This window comes from Lissotriton vulgaris, chromosome 9 (genome assembly GCF_964263255.1).
Source record: "Lissotriton vulgaris chromosome 9, aLisVul1.2, whole genome shotgun sequence".
NCBI classification, from domain to species: Eukaryota; Metazoa; Chordata; class Amphibia; order Caudata; family Salamandridae; genus Lissotriton; species Lissotriton vulgaris.
In genome coordinates, this window is record NC_141697.1 from 975354953 (window position 1) to 975375280 (window position 20328).

The window sequence follows — 20328 nt, forward strand, 5'->3', positions numbered from 1 at the left end:
ATAATTCATTACTGACTTAATAGCAAATCACGCTCACGGGGGGTCCTGGAAATAAAGAAAGTCAGCAAATGGAAAAATGCGAATCCTCAATGTGTTAAACTGCAGCCCATGAAGAAGAGGCTTGTTGACTTGAAACGCGTCGGCGAGATAATGAATGGCAGGTTGGGAAAGGCTGTCTGCATATCAGAGCCATTTGGCAGAGTGTTGCTGTGTGACCTCTCACCTGCAAAGGGTAACTTTGATGAACATATATATATATATACATATACACACATATATATGTACATATTAAAATATAGCTTCCTTCATATACATGCATATGTATATATGTGCAAAATCTTATATATATATATGTGCATAATCTTATATATAACTGCGGGTCCACGGCTGCCTCATTTGGGCAGCTTTTTGTGGTACAGGAGGTGCCTTTACTTGCGGGGTGCTTGCGGGGACATTGGCAATCCCTTTAAAACTTTTTTCGCATGCGAATGGCGGCAGCGACCCACTTGGGTTTTATCGAACCACCAGTCCCAGATAGCATTGCTTCAGGTTTCACACCTGTGCATAATCACTGAGGGTATTTACTGGTGCCTGCAGCTGCCGTCATGTCACATGTGCTGCCACTGAAGAGGGCGTTGGCCCGAAACGCGTCTGGCAGGAAAGGGACTCTGTTCGCAGCTCGCGCCCTTGCGCTGGCATTAATTCCTACCTGTAAGTGCATTCCCACCTAGGTGGCAACCTTTTCTTCCATACATATACATATTTATATAAACGTAAATGCCTTTACAAATATGTGCACAAATGTACATATATATCTATATATATATATATATAGGTGTATATTTGTACATTTTTTACTAAAAAAACAATATATATATGTATATTTGTATGCAAATATACATGCATCTGTTTATATGCATTTACATATGCAATTATATATATATATATATATATATGCAAATGTATATAGTTTATAATATTACTAATAATATATGTATAGATATAAAAATATATACATACATAGATATATTAAAACGCATTGCCATTTACAATGCCAATTGCTCAAACTCTAGTAAATGCGAGACCTATTGCATTGTAAATGCTTGTTTCAAACTTGTCAGACCTTCTCAGCTTTCCTCCCCTCCCTCTCCCCTGGTCATTTTGCGGCGCCTTTTATGCTGAAAGTGGTGTTCCCCCTCCCGCAGTCCTGTTCGGGGTCGGACCAGAAAATTAGAAATTGAGCCGAGCTGAATGTTCCAACATTTTATAAGATCCTGGAAGATAGCCGACATGAGCTCAAACAAATCTCTATAAGAGATCAAGAGCTCATCCACAACTGGCTTATGGGAGCAGTAGAAACATGCCTCCCTCTTTCAATTAAATGCACGAGTAGACGATTGCCCCTGGCGCCCTGCGTTACAGCTAGGCTAAAATGTGAAAAACCTAAGTGCAAAACTTTGGAAAGGCACTGGAGGAAACACTACACTGAAAAAAACCAAATTTGCACATAAAAAGGCCTTAAGTAAATACCGTAGCCTTAGTAAAACCGCCTGCGCGGAGTTTTACTCTCAAATGATCTTACAGGCTCAAACTGTGTCAAAACTTTCTTCAAAGTAGTAAAAGAACTATCTGGCACAGGGAAATTGACGACTTCTCCTGCCCTATCCCACAGTCAATGTGAAGAACTCGCTCTTTTCTTTATTGACACAGTCGAAAACATACATTCCCTGTTGCTAAGCAAAAACTCACAGGATGCCTTGCTAGAGGTACAGACTCATCGAACACTAGGCGGAATCCCTATGTAACCAACCCCATAGTTAGGATCAGACTCTCTCTTAAACTTGACACCTGGGCACCCTGGACGTTACCTACCTTCAATCGCATTCTCCACAACATCAAATCAGGTTCCCCCCCTTAATCCCCTACCTCCACATGTGTTGGGGCAGCTGGATCCTCCCATACTGTGGATGGTAATGGAACTTTTAAATGCCTCTCTGAAGGAGGGTCTAGTTCCCCAAAGATGGAAACATGCCATGGTCCTCCCCCTCTTAAAGAAAGCAAAAAATTCTGATCCCTCCATTCCGTCCAACTTCCGCCCTATCTCACTGGTCCCCATTTTTTCAAAGATTCTGGAGAAACACGTTAATGGACAGCTGGCCTTCTTTGTTGAAACCAAGAACTTTTTTCTTACCTCTCAATCGGGTTTCAGAGCTGATTTCTTTACTGAATCCACCCTTTTGGGGGTTACAGAAATGCGAAGACACAGTTTAGATGAAGGCGGAACTGCAGCACTCATTCTATTGGATCTCAGCGCCACTTTCAATAGGGTGTCCCATTACATCCTGCTGAGAGCTCTACAGACACTGGGCCTGGACGGAATGTCCTTCGGATGGCTTCACTCCTTTTTCAAAGACCTGACCTTCCAGGTTTCTTCCGCCATGGCAAATTCCAACTCCCACACCTTCCCCTATGGAGTCCCACAGGGCTCGGAGCGGAGTCCGCTGTTATTTAATATATATATATATATATGTCTGCCTTCTAGTGGAGATGGCTGAAAGTGCAGGATTGTCTCTCTTCTCTTATGCTGACGACACACAGATTGTGTTTTCTCTCTCTTCGTCACAAGGACACAAGTCCTCAGACCTCAACTTGGGACTGAGCAAAGATGCCCTTTGGATGCAGAAACCTGCTCAAATTAAATGGAGATAAGACCGAAGTTATGATCTTAGGCAAAAGAGATGATATTATGGAACCTCAGCACTGCCCCCCCCGCGCCCCGAATTGGGAGCTCTGCCCGCACCTGTAAATAGCGTTAAGAACCTAGGATTCATTGTGGATGGATCTCTCTCTATGAAACAACAAGTAGCCAAGGTGTCATCTACCTACTTTGCAGTCCTGAAATGGTTAAAGAAGATTCTATGGCTGATTCACCTCCAAGCACAAAGAACTGTTATCCAGGCTCTTGTAACCTCAAGCCTGGATTTAAGGTAATGCCCTGTATCTGGGAGCGGATAACTTAACCATTCAGAGGCTGCAGTTAGTGCAAAATGCAGCAGCAAGGCTTCTTAATCACCTACACAAGTCTGCCTCAGTCTCAGGGATTCTACGAGACTTACACTGGTTGACTGTGTCGAATCGGGTGAAGTTCAAAGCTCAGTGTTATATGTTTAAAATCAAGGCAGGATCGGCCCCTACATAATTGAAGGATCTGGTCCAGCTGTACCACCCATCTCGCCCCTTGCGTTCTGCTCAACAGATCCGGTTTGTGGTTCCTAAAATCTGACTGGCCCGTATGAGAGGCCGGTCTTTCTCCTGTTTTGGGTCATCTTTATGGAATTCCCTGCCAGCCTCCTTGAGAGATGAGACCTCTCTTCTTGCTTTCTGTAAGGATTTAAAGACCTGCTTGTTTTAATCAAGCTCTTTATGTTTTCCCTCTTTCTTGCTCTTCCTACTCTCGCCTGGTGCTGGGAACACCCTCGGTGTAGCTGTGCGACACACACATTTGGGAATAATACAAATTCTGGAATAATTGACTGATTCTTCTACAGCCCTATAGCCTTTCAAGAGGGAGTGGCATGTTGAGAAACACATGGTCCTATTTCATATTTGCCAGATGACTTCTGATGGCCTTATCGTCTGACAAGCCAAGATTAATTTTAAAATGACTGCTAAGACGGCATAGTAGAGGAAGTGTCCCTACCTCCACATTAAATGCGTCCTGCACTTTCTGGAAAATGAGGAAAACTTCTCCTGGATATAGGTCACCTGTTTGGTGGCACCACCCTTCCTCCATCTGTCAGTAGACATACCCTGCTCTATGGATCGAGAGGGCTCAAGGTCCCAGAGCTGCACCTCCCAGATGAAGGGGGCCCTATGCAGGACCTTCTTTACTAGAGTCCCCCATATCTGTGCTGTGAGTTGTATCAAGTAGGGAACAGGCACGCTGGAGCGGCCACCTCTCATCAGTAGGCACACTAGTGTATCCTCCCCAAGCATGCCCCGTAGCAGTATCTTTTCCCAATGATCAGTTTCCATCAGCCATTGGGCTGCATGCTGCAGGAGTGCTGCAAAATAAAAGAGTTGCATGTCTGCGAATGCCAAACCATCCCTCCCTTCCAGGTCTCTTTTCAAGACCGTACCCGGCTGCACTGTCCCACCCAACAGAGAGATCAGCAAACTGTTTTTGAAAAAAGTCTGCTCCAAGGGGAAACAGCGATTTCTGGACCAGGTATGGACATCTCGGAAGAAAGATCCTCTTAGCGATAGCCGCTCATTCCATAACCGACAGGGGCAATGTCCTCCAGCATTCAATCGAACTGGTCAGGCCCCCTAATACTCAATCCACATTCAGCCATCGATGCACTGCTGTCATGTGCATGACCAACAGCCCCAAATTATGAGAGCTCTCCACCTCCCATAGGAGCCCAAGATCAGGGCAATCATTCCTGTCTCCCTAGTGGTAACAACACAATCTTCCTAACATTGACTTGTTGCGTGGATATCTGAACAAAGTCCGCCATATGTTGCATCAGTTGGAACAACGCTTCTGCAGGTGATCGTATATAAATCAACGCATCATCTGCATATATGGAGAGGATGTGATTCTGCTCTCCCACCCGTATTTCCCAGGGCACCAGCTTCCTGCGCAGCAAAATTGTCACAGGCTCCCCTGCCAGTGCAAATAGGACTAGCGAAAGGGGACAACCCTTTCGGGTGCCCCACTCGACAGACCAGACCTCCAAGACCTCCCATGCCACCCTGATATGGGGCCATGGGAATCATATATAGTAGTCGCACCCAGTCCCAAAAGACTGGGCCTAAACCCATTCCTCGTAGAACTGCCATGCGATAACTCCAATTGACAGTTTCAAAGGCCATATCTAGGTCAATTGATATAAACGCCATGTCTTGATCTACTCCTGTAGTCTCATGCAGTACGTGGGTTAGCCGTCGAAGGTTTAAGCCGTGCTGCATGCAGGCAAGAACCCGCCTTGGCCTTCATGAACCCAGCAATCCCCCCCCTGCAGTAACCTACCTGAGGCCTCACCACTAGAAGATAGACTACTCACAGAATATATGGACAAGAAAGCAATCTCCATGACGTATCAAACAATTATTAAAGGTGTCAGACACCTATCCTTGCTTCTGGATCTTCCTAGTCAGGAGGCTGATGCTTTTCACACAGAGTAGTACTTTTTCTCCTTAAATGGTACTTCTAGTACCTAGGGCCTCGAATACTAAAGAAGATCCCTAAGGGCTGCAGCACGCATTGTGCCATCCTAAGGCCCCCTCACCACACTCATTCCGACTGCTATTGCAGGCCGCGTGTCTTGGTGTAGACAAAAGTGGAAACACGATATGGCACACAGCCCTGTGTAAATAAATCATCCTTGTTTAAAGACATGTGCTGGACGCTGGTAAAAATGAGTTCCCCAGCTACATGATGGCTTCACTGAAACCAGGGATGTTTGGTGTCTAACATCTCATATTAATAAACCCACAGTGATGGATTTAATAATGAATACACCCAGAGGGCACCTAGAGGTACCCCCTGAAATCCTACCAACTACTAGTGTACTGACTGACATGTCTAGCCAGCTTCCCACCATTGATGAGTTTCTGACCCCCAGGGGTGAGAGCCTTTGCTGTCAGGAAGTTAGGAACAAAGCCTGCTCTGGCAGAGGGTGTTTTCACCGCCGCCCACAAGACAACCTGCAAATTAGAATTCCAAGCAGGGGGCTTTAAAGAGCCCACCACCTTTGGTATCCAAATCTGGCTCCCCTCACAGGAGAGGATGCCTACCCCCACCCTGTCTATTTTGGCACCTGGACAAGCGGGAAAATAAGTAGTCAGAGAGGAGTGCTCACCTTCAGGCTAGTTACACCCCGAAGGCGGGCTACATGAAGTGAAAGCGAAAATCAGATGTCTGCCATTGTTGTGATGGCAAACATAGGAACTCTGGGTCAAGGTAATGCCCACTTGCCACAGGAAATAGTCACATAGGGGGCGCAGTGATCCCAGGAGTCTGTAGCCCATTGGCTACTACCCTACACAGGTAACACCCCTTAATCTAGTATTTAGGGGTGCCCCTGGCACCAGGAAATCAGATCCTGCAGACCTAAAATAAGGAGGACAAAAGAGCCGCAAAAAGCAAGAACTGTGGATAAGCAACGGACTTCTCTCAAACCCTACCAACCTGTGCGCTGTTACCGACAATTGCTCCAAAGTTGACTCAACCTGTAACCTGCTGTGCTTCCAAAAGCCTGGAAGGTCTACCAGTGTTTCTGCCAAGATTCTAGAACTCCAGTGGAACAGCGGAGTTGCTTCCCTGCAGATATCAAAGAAAGAACTGTAAGGACTCCGAACCAACCCCAACACTGGTCTGCACCACTGCACTTGTTGCTCCAAGCCCAAATTAAAGTGGGCCAACGGTTTCAGTGTGGTCCTCCAGAGAAGAATCCCATCTTGGCTTTGCCAGGAGGGGCAGCGACGTGGCCTGCAGCCTCTTTGTGCAGCCCCCCCCCCCCCCCCTTTGACCGAGAGGGGCTCGGCTATGAAAAACTCGACACCTCAAGGCCCCTCTACACCAGTCAATCCTGGCCTGAGTGGAAGTGGACCAAAGGTGTCCTCGAGCATCATCAGACCTGAGCCCCATACACAAAAAATTGAATGCTGGTACTAGCTGTTCTCTTTGCCTTCCCCCAGAATTGGTAAAGTCAAAAAGATGGAATATGCTGTCAGTGGGAGAGCGCTCAAGCAACTTTTCAAATATGTATTGCATATGGAGTGAACAAAAAGAAAACTACATGGTAACACATATTTCCTATAGTCTTATCATTGATAAATCCTAATCAGGAAACTATAACAATTAAACTTTCTCACTTTCCCCATACTCTACTACTTATAAATGATATTCCCTTGTAGAGAAATGATAGAAAAATCAATAAGGAGCCTGATAACTTAGTGGTGGCCTGATCCACCCAGCAGTTGTACTTCACCTGGGTTTTGCAAGGAGAGTGTGTCCGTCAGGCGAGAGAGATATGCGTCTGATGCAAGACCATGCTGGTTTCTGTTTTCCTTAAGGCTATGTACAATAAGGAGAAAAAGTACTACTCTGTGTGAAGAGCGTCAGTCTCCTGACTAGGAAGATCCAGAAGCAAGGATAGCTGTCTGAAACCTTAAATAATTTTTTTGATACGTCATGGAGATTGCTTTCTTGTCCATATATTCTGTTAGTAGTCTAGTGGTGAGGCCTCAGGCAGGTTAGTGCAGGGGGGAATTGCTGCCTCAAAGGCGTGTTTTATTAGGTAGTAACGGAACTGCTCTGTTGATGCCATCTCATATTGTGATGGGAGTTGCGCAAATGTGAACATCTTTCCCCGTACCCAAAGATCCCCGACTTTAGTTGTGTGACATGTTTGCTTAATTATAAAAATTGATAACGCGAAAAGTACCTACACAATGACAAAGATCTTGGTGTTAAAAAAAATATATATAAAGACATGATATTTTTCTAAATTGGTCTAGAGTTTCTTCTTGAGTGTGTGTGTCATTTATTGACCCTGTGTGCAAAACAAATGCTTAACACAATCCTCTGATAAGCCTAAACTGCTCGCCGACTGTAGGAAGCTGACTCTTTAAATAGTATACCAAAAAGAGATATACTGTGCAAAGAGTCCAGGTGATTCCACATAAGTGGACAGGGGCTTTATCTAGCAATTCCAAGGTGCTCTTGTAGGGGCTACTGTGGTCGAGAAGTCTTAAGCTTATCAAAGAGGAGTGTTAGACATCTGCAATACACACCCGGTCAATAAATGTTGTACACGACTCAATAAGGCGATCCACACCAATTTACAAAACTAACTCTTACCTTTATATAAGTTTTAGCACCAAGATCATCAAAATCAGGTAAGTAAGGTTCAAAATAGAAATACTTTTAGGTTTCAAAAGTTGACAGTGCAATTTTCAGAGGCGGCAATGTTATCCTATGGAGGTAAAAAAAACACTGCATACAGGAGCTTCACAGTGACTTAGGGGGCCAATCTTCTGAACTTAAGGTAAGTAAGGGACAAGGTCCGAAGCAGCACCAACTGGTCACCTTGGGTAGCACTGGGTAGGCCGTGTACAGAGATGTTTTTCAGCGTCTGGTGCCCAATGTAACCCTATGTGGGGGGGAAACACGTACTGCATTCAGGCAGTTCACAGCGACTTACGGGACCAATCTCCTTGACCTAAGGTGAGTATGGTGCAAGGTTTAAGCCCACACCAACAGGTTCCCTTGGGAGGCTTTGGGGCGTCTGGGTGCAGAGGTGTGTTTCGGCCTCAGATGCCCTAAGTTATCTATGGGGGAAAAACATGTACTGCATTTGGACAATTCACAGCGACTTATGGGACCAATGTCCTGGATTTAAGGTGAGTATTGGGCAAGGTCCAAGGCCACACCAACAGGTCACCTCTGGAGCATCTGGGTGAATAGCTGTGTTAAGGCGTCAGGTACCCAATGTTAGTCAATGGGGATCCGTCCAGTCGAAAAGAGGCTGCAGGTTTGGCCTGGGAAACCAGTTTGGCAGTTTGTACTATCTAGTAAATTAACTAGACAGCACAGGGGTGTGTCTGCTCATGCAGATATGTTCTCACATGCAATATACTGCACCCTGCCTTAGGGCTGTAAGGCCTTCTGTAGGAGTGACTTACATATATTGCATGCAGTGCCTGTGGGCAAGGCACACAGTGTGTGTGCCATGCCCTGTTTTCACATTTGTTTGCACCATTTGGTGCAGCCTGCAATGGCAGTCTGCATGAGTTTGGTGGTGGGTCCTTTGGGGTGGCACAATATCTGCTGCAGTCCTTAGGGACTCTCTTTAGTACCCATGCCCTAGGTACCAAAGGTACCATTTACTAGGGACTTACAGAGGTGCTAACGGTCTTGCCAATTGGGGAACAATCTCGTTTTAGGGAAAGAACACTGGCACTGGAGACCTGGTTAGCAGGAACCCAGTGCACTTCAGTCAAAATTGCATCAGATACCAGGCAAAAAGTAGGGGTGAAAGTCAAAAAGGGGCACTTACATACATAATCCAATTCCAGGGTTGGTGTAATCAGACTTCACTTTGCATCTTTTTTTGTTATGACACTTTTTATTACATTTTGTTGTAGCACAGAAAAGGAGACATTTAACATAATTCGCCCATTAGCCGCGGCAATCCAGATCATCATAACAACAAATTATTTGCATGCAATCCTCCCCACCACACTTCAAGAAAGCGTATAATACAGATAATTTTGTGGCTGAGAATATGGCACTTAAGGAGATCTGTGTTACCACCTGCAAAGCAATTATCCAATAATGACCAAAGACCTGTCATAGAATGTAAATATGAAATATATAAGCGTGTCTTGAAGAATTAAGGAATGATTCACCTTTAATACTTTGCCCGACGTTTTTTCTGAATATTGTCTTGTTGTTGCACCTTCACCACTGGTACTGAAGTTGGTAAATGACTCTATAGCCACCTCTATTGAATCTTGTTCAGCTTTAGGTGAAGGAATAATATTCTGTGTGAGAAAAAAACATGAATTCAAGAAATCATCACCAAATGCTGGAAAATTCAGGAAAACAAGTGGCAGCTCTTGTTTCACACAGAGTAAAACCTAGAAAAACACCGAAAAGCAAGTATTAGTATTACTGAAGACAAGCTCTTATTCCAAGGACTTCCTTTCAATCTGCAAATGTTTTAGTGCGGGATGACTTTGTGAGGAATATCAAACAAGCATTTACAATGCAACGGTTTCGCCTTTGCAAAAGTTAGAGCTATTGGCATTGTAAATGACAAAATTTTTATTTATGTGTTGGTTTTGAAACAGATAAATAAATGGCATTGTCATTTACAATGCCAATAGCTTAATCTCTCGCAAATGCGAGACCTATTGCATTTGCACCCACACAGAGCAACACACAGAGCAACACACAGAGCCATATGCACCCACACACACACACAGAGCCACACACACAGAACCCCCCCCACACACACAGAACCCCTCACACAGACAGAACCCCTCACACAGACAGAACCCCACACACACACAGACAGAACCCCCCACACACACAGACAGAACCCCACACACACAGACATAACCCCCCCCACACACACAGACAGAACCCCCCCCACACACACAGACAGAACCCCCCCCCACACACAGAGACAGAACCCCCCCACACACAGACACACACACAGACAGAACCCCCCCACACACACACACAGACAGAACCCCCCACACACACACACACACACTGACAGACAGCCACCTCTCCTGTCATCCAGAGCAGAAATCTTGACTCTTACCATAGCTGTTCTCTACTCTCCGAGTACACATACTCACTCACCCGTGCAGGTGGGGCTATTAAATAGCTGTGCCTTCTGCAACACATACGGACACGTTGATGTATAAGGCAACTGACCGATACAGACGAGAAACATTCAAATGAAGGCATTTGATGGGTGAGTCATTGAGGGCTCTGGTGGAGGCTGTTAGATTAAATAAATGTAAATGAAAATGACGCACATTAGGAGCTGGCAGCGGTCAGTAGCAGTGTTTTGCAGCAATGGTCCCTGCGGGAGTGTGCTAGGCAGAGAAACAAGGGGCGAGGCTGGGGACGCACCACTGGGCAGGGTTTTTAAAGTATGTCCCGGCACCGTGGAACAGGAGCCCGCCATGGGACCCAGCTTCATGGGCGTCAGAAAAGGGGTCCATCTTGAATGAGGGGTGATTCAGGGGTTCAGAGCCACACTAACATTGAGGGTTGGAAATATCAAAAGAGGACACCCCTTAAGTGGGGAGAAGTGGGGAGACGGGAAATCGACGAGCGAGAAAAGTGACACCAAAAAAGGCAGGGGTAAACGCCGTGATTAAACAGGACATAGAATGAACAACAGACATTGGGTATATAAAATGGTACATGAGAAGTGTGGGAGATTGAGAAGTGCGTTCCAAAGTTGGCTGCGGTTTGAGGCACAGTGGGTCTTCTAGAAATAGACGAGGGTTTAACGAGGAACTTCTCAGGTGTGGGGAGAAATGGCACTGGAGGAAGAGGGGTGCACAAAGTAAGGAAAGGGGAGCGGCAGTAGTAGGAGAAGGAGGCTACAGACAAGTAAGAGGGGAGTACCAAGGGAAAGGACAACCCTCGATCGAACTAGTGCACGTTTGTCCGTCCCTTTAGGACACCGTACTGTGAGGGTCAATCAGTACCTCTCCCGTCAGGGCATACAATCCCACCCCCGCAGCCCTTCGAGAAAGCGACGACCTGGGCCACAATTGTCCGTCTTTGTCTAACCTTAAGTCCCTAAAGTTCGACCATGCACACAAGCGGAAGACCCCCAGCCCCAGATGCCAGTGCTGGAGGTGTCCCTAATCCACTACCACTCGTCACCTCACCTTTCCCTGCACCCGTTCCCAGCCGCCTTCTTCCCCAAGCTGCCATATTGGAGAGTGGGCCCGCAAATGTCTCCGTGGAGTAGGCCGCGTCACGGAGCTCGTGGGAAACGAAGTCCTAAGCGAGGGCTGAGCCTATGCCCTGTGAATGGCACCGTCAGAAACAAAAAGTACTTATCCCAGGATCCTTTGCGTAGTCTATCGAATCCCTTTGCGTGGCGGTAAATGTAGTTTCAGTGCCTCACTGAGGTTTGCTTTCTGGGAACTATTCCTAGATCACATCGGGCTCTTAAACAGAAGACATTGCTCGTAGGACATAATGGGAAAACAATCGGAAATAGTTCCAACAACAAGCACTCACCCGAAGACGATTTCTGGACGATTTTTTCCGGCGGGCGGCGGTCGGGGGAAATGAGTAAACTCCTACCTCCGAATGACGGAGTGAAAAGGGGCAGGACTTAAAAAACAGACCCAGAAACGCCCACAAATCGCGTCGTGCACCCGAGGACGATTTCTGGACGATGTCTTCCGGCGGGCGGCGGTCGGGGGAAATGAGTAAACGCCTACCTCCGAATGACGGAGAGAAAAGGGGCGGGACTTAAAAAAAGACCCAGAAATGGCCACGAATCGCGTCGTGACGCGGGAAAGAGTGATTGACAACCATCTCTTCCAATGGCTAGCCTCCATTTATGGAGCTAGCCAATGGAAGAAGGGGCGGGTTCAAGTCCCCAATACTATACTAACATAAAATCTCGGCCTGCGCCAACACTGCTGCGCAGTGTACTCTAGGTCGAGACCTAAAAAGGTGCAGAAGTCCAGTCCATTCTATTCTATTTTTATAGCGCCAAAATCTTACAAGTATCAAGGCGATGTAGCTGTACTACTGTGGCTGGAGTAGTTAAAGAGAGAGGACTTTAGATTCTTCTTAAAGTAGAATGCTGTATTCCTTTTTAACTCCTCCCAAAAGTTTAATTCACATTCTGAACCATCTACCTGCAACATTTTACCTCCTAATGTGCTTCTATAGACCCAAAGAATCTGCAGTGCATGTTTATTCCAAAATATTGATGTTTTAAATGGATATATGCCAGAATCACAGTAGCTGAAGCCTGTACTAAGCCCTCTCTGCAATGTGGAGCAGGTGCAACCTTTTAAGTTTAGTTGTGATGTGATCTTGGTAGGTCACACTGAGACTCATGCGGATGGAACTGAAATCACAAGCCCTTCACGCAGCGTACAAGAACAAAAGCATCCACACGGCTTGGAAAGCTTAGTAAACCTGTGCTTCTACATTTCGCTAGTCTTCCCTGCATTTTGCCCTCTGCAATCAGACAATCCCCTGGAAAAGATCCATGTTCTTGCTGACACAGTCTCCAGGAGAGCTCAGGCTCCGCTGCCACAAGGGGTGCACTCAAAGTGTACTTACTCCCCAACCTTTAGTTAAGGGTAGCTTACTCCCCACTTCAACAAAATGTATGGACAACTGATGGTTGATGGCAGCTAATTTTAACCCCACATGCAAAGGCATTTTTACCTGCGTTCCTAGAGGTGAAAGAGTTCATAGGCCTCTCCCTTAGGCAGTCTATTCCGCCACAAAAACTGGAGTCCTACCTTTCTACACATAGTGTGTGGTAAGTGGTGATGCTACGAGAAAGAGAGATTGTGTGTCCGTAATCATATAGGACACAGTGAGTGCCTGTACTAAAGGGGGGTTCCTTCAGGTTGTCTTCACCTTCCTGTGGACATTACTAACTGCATGGAAACAGTTCCTGTATGCCTAAACTAGGTGCCTAGGGGCTTAATAAATCTGCTGCTTGCCAGCCCATTGTTTGCCTGCCAGATTACCAGAGTTTCACTCCCCCAAAACCAAATTGTGTCGTACTTGGTGTCGCTATGAACCTGATGACTTCAACAGAGTTCGTCTGGCGGCAGTCACAGCCAATACACAAAGACTTGACTGCTGGTACTAGCTGTTCTCTATGCATTCCTCCAGAATTGGTAAAGTCGAAAAGATGTAATCTGCCCTCACAGGCAGAGCGTTCAAGCAACTTTTAAAATTTGTATTGTACATGGAGTAAACACAAAGAAAACTACATGGTAACACATATTTCCTATAGTCTTATCATTGATAAACCCAAATCAGAAAACTATAACAATTAAACTTTCTCACATTCCCCATACTCTCCTACTTATAAGGAAAATGCTACTTACCAGTATGCATCTGTTCTTGGCATGTAGAGCTGCAGAGTTACACACTGTGCATAGATGACCACCTACTGTTGGGCCCGGATGTTTGCAGTTTGTTTTTGTTGTCGGAAAGTATTTGCAAGTCACAGGACAGGTGACTTCTCCTTTGGATCATACTGTGCATGGCCAGCTTGTTTTTCACCTTTAGGGAAGTGATGGAGCTGTACAAGACTAGTGATGTTCATGTGATTTGTATCTAATTAAGATAATACTGGAACAGATAAAGGCAGCCGGGGAGGCGGGTGGGCGTGTGTAACTCCGCAGCTCTACATGCCAAGAACAGATGCATACTGGTAAGTAGCATTTTCCGTTCGAGGCATATGAGCTGCAGATTACACACTGTGCATAGATTGTATAGCAGTACCCACCTTTAGCGGCGACTACCCGTATCTGTTGCAGTTGTTTGAAACAGAGTTTTTAGTACAGCCTGGCACACAGTGTCTTGTTGTTTAGTATGCACATATACACAATAGTGTTTTGTGAAGGTTTGCGGTGTAGACCATGTAGCTGCTTTGGATATATCATCTAGGGGAATGTTCCCTAAGAATGCCATTGAAACCCCTATTTTCCTTGTAGAATGGGCTTTTGGAGGAATTGTTAACGTACGATTGGCTTTCTGGTAACATATTTGTATGCATTTAACAATCCACCTAGCTATCCCCGATTTTGATATGGGGTTGCATTTATGTGGTGGTGAAAAAGACACAAAAAGTTGTTTAGTTTTACGAAAAGTTTGTGTCCTTTCAATGTAGTACAGTAATGCTCTTTTGACATCTAAGGTGTCTAGAACTCTTTCTGTGATTGTTTGTGGCTGCGCGAAAAATACGGGCAGCTCAACAGATTGATTTAGATGGAATGGTGAAATGACTTTTGGAAGGAATTTAGGATTAGTGCGTAGAACCACTTTGTTATGATGCATTTGCAGAAAGGGTTCTTGAATGGTAAATGCTTGTAGTTCACTAACTCTTCTGAGAGAAGTAATAGCTACTAGGTAAGCTACTTTCCAAGTTAGGAATTGCAATTCACATTTATGTAACGGTTCAAAGGGAGGTCCCATTAACCGTGTGAGAACAATGTTAAAGTTCCACACTGGTGAAGGTGGCGTTCTGGGAGGGATTATTCTTTTGAGTCCTTTCATGAAAGCTTTTATAGCAGGTACTCTAAAAAGAGATAGATGTTGTCTATTTTGTAAATATGCTGCAATGGCAGCAAGGTGTAGTCTGATAAACGTGTAGGCTAAATTACACTTTTGAAGGTGTAATAGGTATCCTATGACGTGTTGAATAGACACATCTAAGGCATTTATGTGGTTGTTATGACAGTACATCACAAACCGTTTCCACTTAGCAGCATAACATGCTCTAGTAGTGGGACGTCTAGCTTCTTTAATAACGTTCATGCATTCTGGAGGAAGGTTGAGGTAACCAAACTCTATGACTTCAGGAGCCAGATCGCTAGGTTGAGCTGAGCTGGGTCCGGGTGTCTGATCTCTACATGGTTCTGTGTTAAGAGGCGTGGAGATAGGCTTAGTTTCTGGTGTGGTACCACAGATAGTTGCAGCAGCGTGGTGTACCACAGTTGTCTGGCTCAAGTTGGAGCAACTAGAATGAGTGTTAGGGAATGATGCTGTAGCTTGCGTACCACTAACGGAAGTAGTGGGAGAGGAGGAAAAGCGTACGCAAATTTTCCGGACCAGTTCATCCATATCGCATTGCCTGTGGACAGTGGGTGCGGATATCTGGCGGCGAAGCTTGGGCATTTTGCGTTTTCGTGGGTGGCGAAGAGGTCTATCTGAGGTTGTACCCACATTTGAAAGAGTCAAGTCAAGTCAAGTCAAAGAATTTATATAGCGCACTACATACCCATAGGGTTTCAAGGCGCTTAGGGAGGGGAGGAGGATTACTTTTCAAATATCCACGTTTTGAGTTGCTTTCTGAATGCTAGGTGGTTCTGGGTAAGGCGAAGGTAAGTGGGGAGTGAGTTCCATGTTTTAGCAGCCAGGTATGAGAAGGATCTGCCTCCCATGGTGGTCTTGTTGATGCGAGGTACAGTGGCGAGGGCTTGGCTGGAAGAACGTAGTTGGCGGGAGGGGGTGTAGAAGGACAGTCGTGAGTTGAGGCATTCTGGTCCGATGTCGTAGAGTGATTTGTGTGCGTGGGTTAGCATTCGGAAATTGATCCTCTTACTGACGGGTAGCCAGTGGAGGTCTTTCAGGTGACCAGAGATGTGTTCGTTGCGCGGGATGTCTAGTATGATCCTGGCTGAGGCGTTTTGGATTCGTTGGAGTTTCTTCTGGAGTTTTGCGGTAGTACCTGCGTAGAGGGTGTTTCCGTAGTCCAGTCGGCTCGTGACCAGAGCATGGGTGACTGTTTTCCTGGTTTCGGTTGGGATCCAGCGAAATGTTTTTTTGAGCATGCGAAGAATGTTGAAGCAGGATGAGGATACGGCGCTGACTTGTCTGTTCATAGAGAGTGAAGAGTCCAGGATGACGCCTAGGTTCCGTGCGTGGTCTGTCGGGATGGGTGCTTTTCCAAGGGCTTCCGGCCACCAAGAGTCGTCCCATGCAGAGGGGGATGTACCTAAGATGAGGACTTCTGTTTTATCTGAGTTTAGTTTCAGACGGCTGAGTTTCATCCATTCGGCAACTTCTTTCATTCCTTCGTGTAGGTTAGTTTTGGCGGTGCTTGGGTCATTGGTGAGGGAACGGATTAGTTGAGTGTCATCCGCGTAAGAGATGATGTTGAGGTTGTGTTGGCGGGCGATGGCCGCGAGCGGGCTCATGTATACGTTGAAGAGGGTGGGGCTGAGTGAGGATCCTTGTGGTACGCCACAGATGACTTCAGTGGCCTCGGACTTGAATGGTGGAAGGCGGACTCTCGGAGTTCTTCCGGTGAGGAACGAGGTGATCCATTCCAGTGCTTTTCCTTGTATTCCGATGTTACTGAGGCGTTGTAAAAGGGTGCTGTGGCAGACTGTGTCGAATGCTGCAGAGAGGTCGAGGAGGATGAGGGCGACTGTGTCTCCATTGTCCAGAAGAGTTCGAATATCGTCTGTTGCTGCGATGAGGGCGGTCTCAGTGCTGTGTTTTGCTCGGAAGCCAGATTGTGAGGGGTCGAGGGATTTGTTGGCTTCGAGGAAAGCGGCGAGCTGGTTGTTGACAGCTTTCTCGATTACTTTGGCCGGGAAAGGAAGGAGCGAAATGGGGCGGTAATTTTTGAGTTCGGTGGGGTCCGCTGTGGGTTTTTTCAGGAGGGCGGTGAGTTCAGCGTGTTTCCAGTTTTCCGGGAAGGTGGCGGAGTTGAAGGAGCAGTTGATGACGTCTCGGAGGTGCGGTGCTATGACGGAGTCTGCTTTGTTGAAGATGTGGTGAGGACATGGGTCTGTGGGGGATCCTGAGTGGATAGAGTTCATCAGGCGGATGGTATCCTCAGTGGAGATTGGGTTCCAGTCGTTAAGGGTGTTCATGGGAGGAGAATGTTCAGCATATGGTTGGGTGGGTTGGTCTCCGGGTTGGTTGTCGAAGCTGTTGTGGATGTCTGCAATTTTGTTGTGGAAGAATGAGTCTAGGGAGTCGCAGAGGGCTTGAGAGGGGGTGATGTCGTTGGAGTTGGCCGAGGGATTGGAAAATTCCTTGACGATGTTGAAAAGTTCCTTGCTGTTGTGGGCGTTGTTGTCGAGTCGATCCTTGAATGCTGTTTTCTTGGCCTTTCGGATTAGTTGGTGGTGAGTGCGGGTGGCGTTTTTGAAGGCGTCCTTGGTGCTAGTGGTTGGGTCTTTTTTCCATGTGTTTTCAAGGGAGCGGCAGAGTTTCTTGGACTTCTTAAGATCATCGTTGAACCATGAGGCCTTCTTGTTGCCCGGTTTGCTTTGTCGTTTTTTCAGTGGTGCTAAGGTGTCGGCGGTGTTGGATAACCATAGAGTGAAGTTGGCGGCGGCTTGGTCTGGGTTCGAGGAGTGGGCTGGGGTGTTTAGAAGGAGCGATGAGGAGATCTGGTTGATGGTGATTTTGTTCCAGTTTCTTTGCATAGTTGGTTGGAGGTGGTTGATGGGTATTGGTTTGTTGTAGGTGAAGTGAACGCAGCTGTGGTCGGTCCAGAGGAGATCCGTAGTGTGGCTGAAGGAGACATGATTGCTGGAGGTGAAGATAGGGTCGAGAGTATGACCTGCGATGTGGGTGGGGGAAGTGACCAGTTGTTTAAGTCCGAGGTTGGCGAGGTTGTCTAAGAGGGTGGTGGTGTTGCGGTCGTTGATCTTTTCAAGGTGAAAGTTGAGGTCTCCCAGAAGGATGTAGTCTTTGGAGGGGAGCGCGTGTGGAGTAATGAAGTCCGTGATGTCTTCACTGAATTTTGCGCGAGGTCCTGGTGGTCTGTAGAGGAGGGTGCCTCTGAGTGTGGTCTTGGGGTCGATGTGGATTTGGAAGTGGAGGTGTTCGGAGTTGAAGAACTTGTGGATGACGTTCCCACTCGTGGATCTGCTGTGTCTGTCAACTTAGCAGATCTGCCATGTTGTTTTGTACTCCTGGAACGTGTTGGGCTAAGAGGAAGATCTTTAGTGGTATAGCCCATCTCCATATCTGCTGTGCTAACAGAGAGCTGCAGAGAGTGTGTTCCCCCTTGTTTGTTTATATAGTACATGGCTGTCATATTGTCTGTGCGGACTAAGACAGCTTTGCCTGATACTTGCTTTTGGAATGCTTTTAGGGCTAGAAAAACAGCTAGTAACTCCAAGTGGTTGATGTGGAGTAACTTTTGTTGCGGTGTCCACCTGCCTTGCATGGTGTGATGCAGTAGGTGAGCTCCCCAGCCGGAGAGCGATGCGTCCACTGTCAAGATTATCTGAGGAACTGGCTCTAGGAACGGTCGGCCCTTTGAAAGATTTTTGGTGCTCCACCATTGCAGAGAGCGATGAGTCCAACTGTCTACCAACACTAGGTCTGTTAATTGACCACAAGCCTGGTTCCATTGGCATGCTAGGCACTCTTGAAGTGGACGCATTTGCAGTCTTGCATGAGGTACTGTAAATATGCAAGATGCCATCATTCCTATGAGCTGCATGAACACTCAAGCTGGAAGCGAGTGTTGTAGCTTGAATCTTGTTAGGAGAGTTTGTACACTGGTTATCCTGGTTGGAGAGGGATAGGCTAGTGTTAGTTGGGTGTTTATTGTAGCGCCGAGATATTGTTGTACGTGTGAAGGTTGCAGATGTGACTTGATGTGATTTACTGTGAATCCCAAGTCGTGGAGCAGTTGAATCGCAGCGTGAGTGTATTGTACACACTGGCTGTATGAGCTGGCTTTTATGAGCTGGTCGTCTAGGTATGGGAAGACGTGAATATGCTGTCTTCTTAAGTGTGTTGCTACCACTGCTAGGCATTTGGTAAACACCCTTGGTGCTGTTGTGACTCCGAATGGGAGCACTTTGAACTGGTAGTGCTGCCCGTCCAGCACAAATCTGAGATATTTTCTGTGCGCTGTGTGGATAGGAATGTGAAAGTAGGCGTCTTGAGATCTAGAGTGACAAGGAAGTCATTTTGTAACAGGAGCGGAAGGACTTGTTGGAGTGTGACCATATGAAAATGATCGCACTGTATGTAAACGTTTAGAGGTCTGAGGTCTAGAATAGGTCTTAGAGATCCGTCCTTCTTTGGGATAAAAAAAAATAGGGAGTATACTCTTTATTTTGCTGATGCATTGGGACTATTTCTATTGCATTTTTGTGCAGGAGGGATATCACTTCCTGCCTGAGCAGTGACAAATGTTCCTGTGACATTGAACGCTGCCTGGGTGGTATGTTTGGGGGGGTAGATGTTAGTTCTAGACAGTAACCTGACTGAATTATTTGAAGCGCCCACCTGTCTGATGTGATGTTTTCCCAGGCTGGTAAGTGGTGTTGTAGTTTTCTCCCGACAGGAGTGGAATGGGGCGGGGGAAGGGGAGGGGAGTCATTGGGCAGGGGTAGAGGCAGAGCGGGAGTTGTTGTTTTTACCTCTGCCCTTATTGTTGTTACCTCTGTAACCACCCCTTTGGTAGCCTCTACTATAGATGGATTGTATGGGGGCTTTGTACGAGGTAGAAGGTGTGTCCGAAGAGTATCCCCTGGTGGCGCCTCTGTAAGATGAGCGGCGAAATGAACGTCTGGGAGTCTGAAACTGCAGGGTTCCCATAGAGTTGGCCGTATCTGTATCCTTTTTCATCTTTTCAAGGGATACATCTACATTGGGTCCAAATAAGTGTTGCTCATTAAAGGGTTGGTTAAGTATAGCACTTTGGACTTCAGGTTTGAACCCTGATATGCGTAGCCAGGCATGTCTACGCAACAAAACACTGGTCTTAACTGCTCTGGAGGCAGTGTCTTCTGTATCAAGTGCACAACGACTGGAGGTGTTTGTGATATTTTTCCCTTCTTGGATAAGTTCATTTGTTCTATCTTTGTACTTATCAGGGAGGTGCTGCATTAATGATTATAATTCATCACAATGTGCCCTAACATATCTTGCCAATAATGCTTGTGTATTGGCAATACGCCACATGTTTGCTGCTTGAGACGCTGTTCTTTTTCCCAATGCGTCAAGGAGCTTGGACTCTTTATCTGGGGGGGGAGCTTCACCTGATGTTTGTGAATTTGCTCTTCTGCGTGCATTGGAAACCACAA

General features: G+C 46.4%; 1 protein-coding gene across 3 annotated transcripts in view; it reads right to left on the reverse strand.

Annotated features, from left to right (window-relative positions):
* LOC147692640 (uncharacterized) overlaps window positions 1-20328 on the reverse strand; it is a 234514-nt gene that overhangs the window by 98604 nt on the left and 115582 nt on the right. The window contains exon 4 of one of the 3 annotated variants that reach the window (XM_086938820.1): window positions 9421-9555. The exons of the other annotated variants lie outside the window; for them this stretch is intronic. Coding sequence (XP_086794946.1) covers window positions 9421-9555 — 135 coding nt within the window. The remainder of the gene's footprint in view (window positions 1-9420; window positions 9556-20328) is intronic. 3 annotated transcript variants of the gene reach the window in all.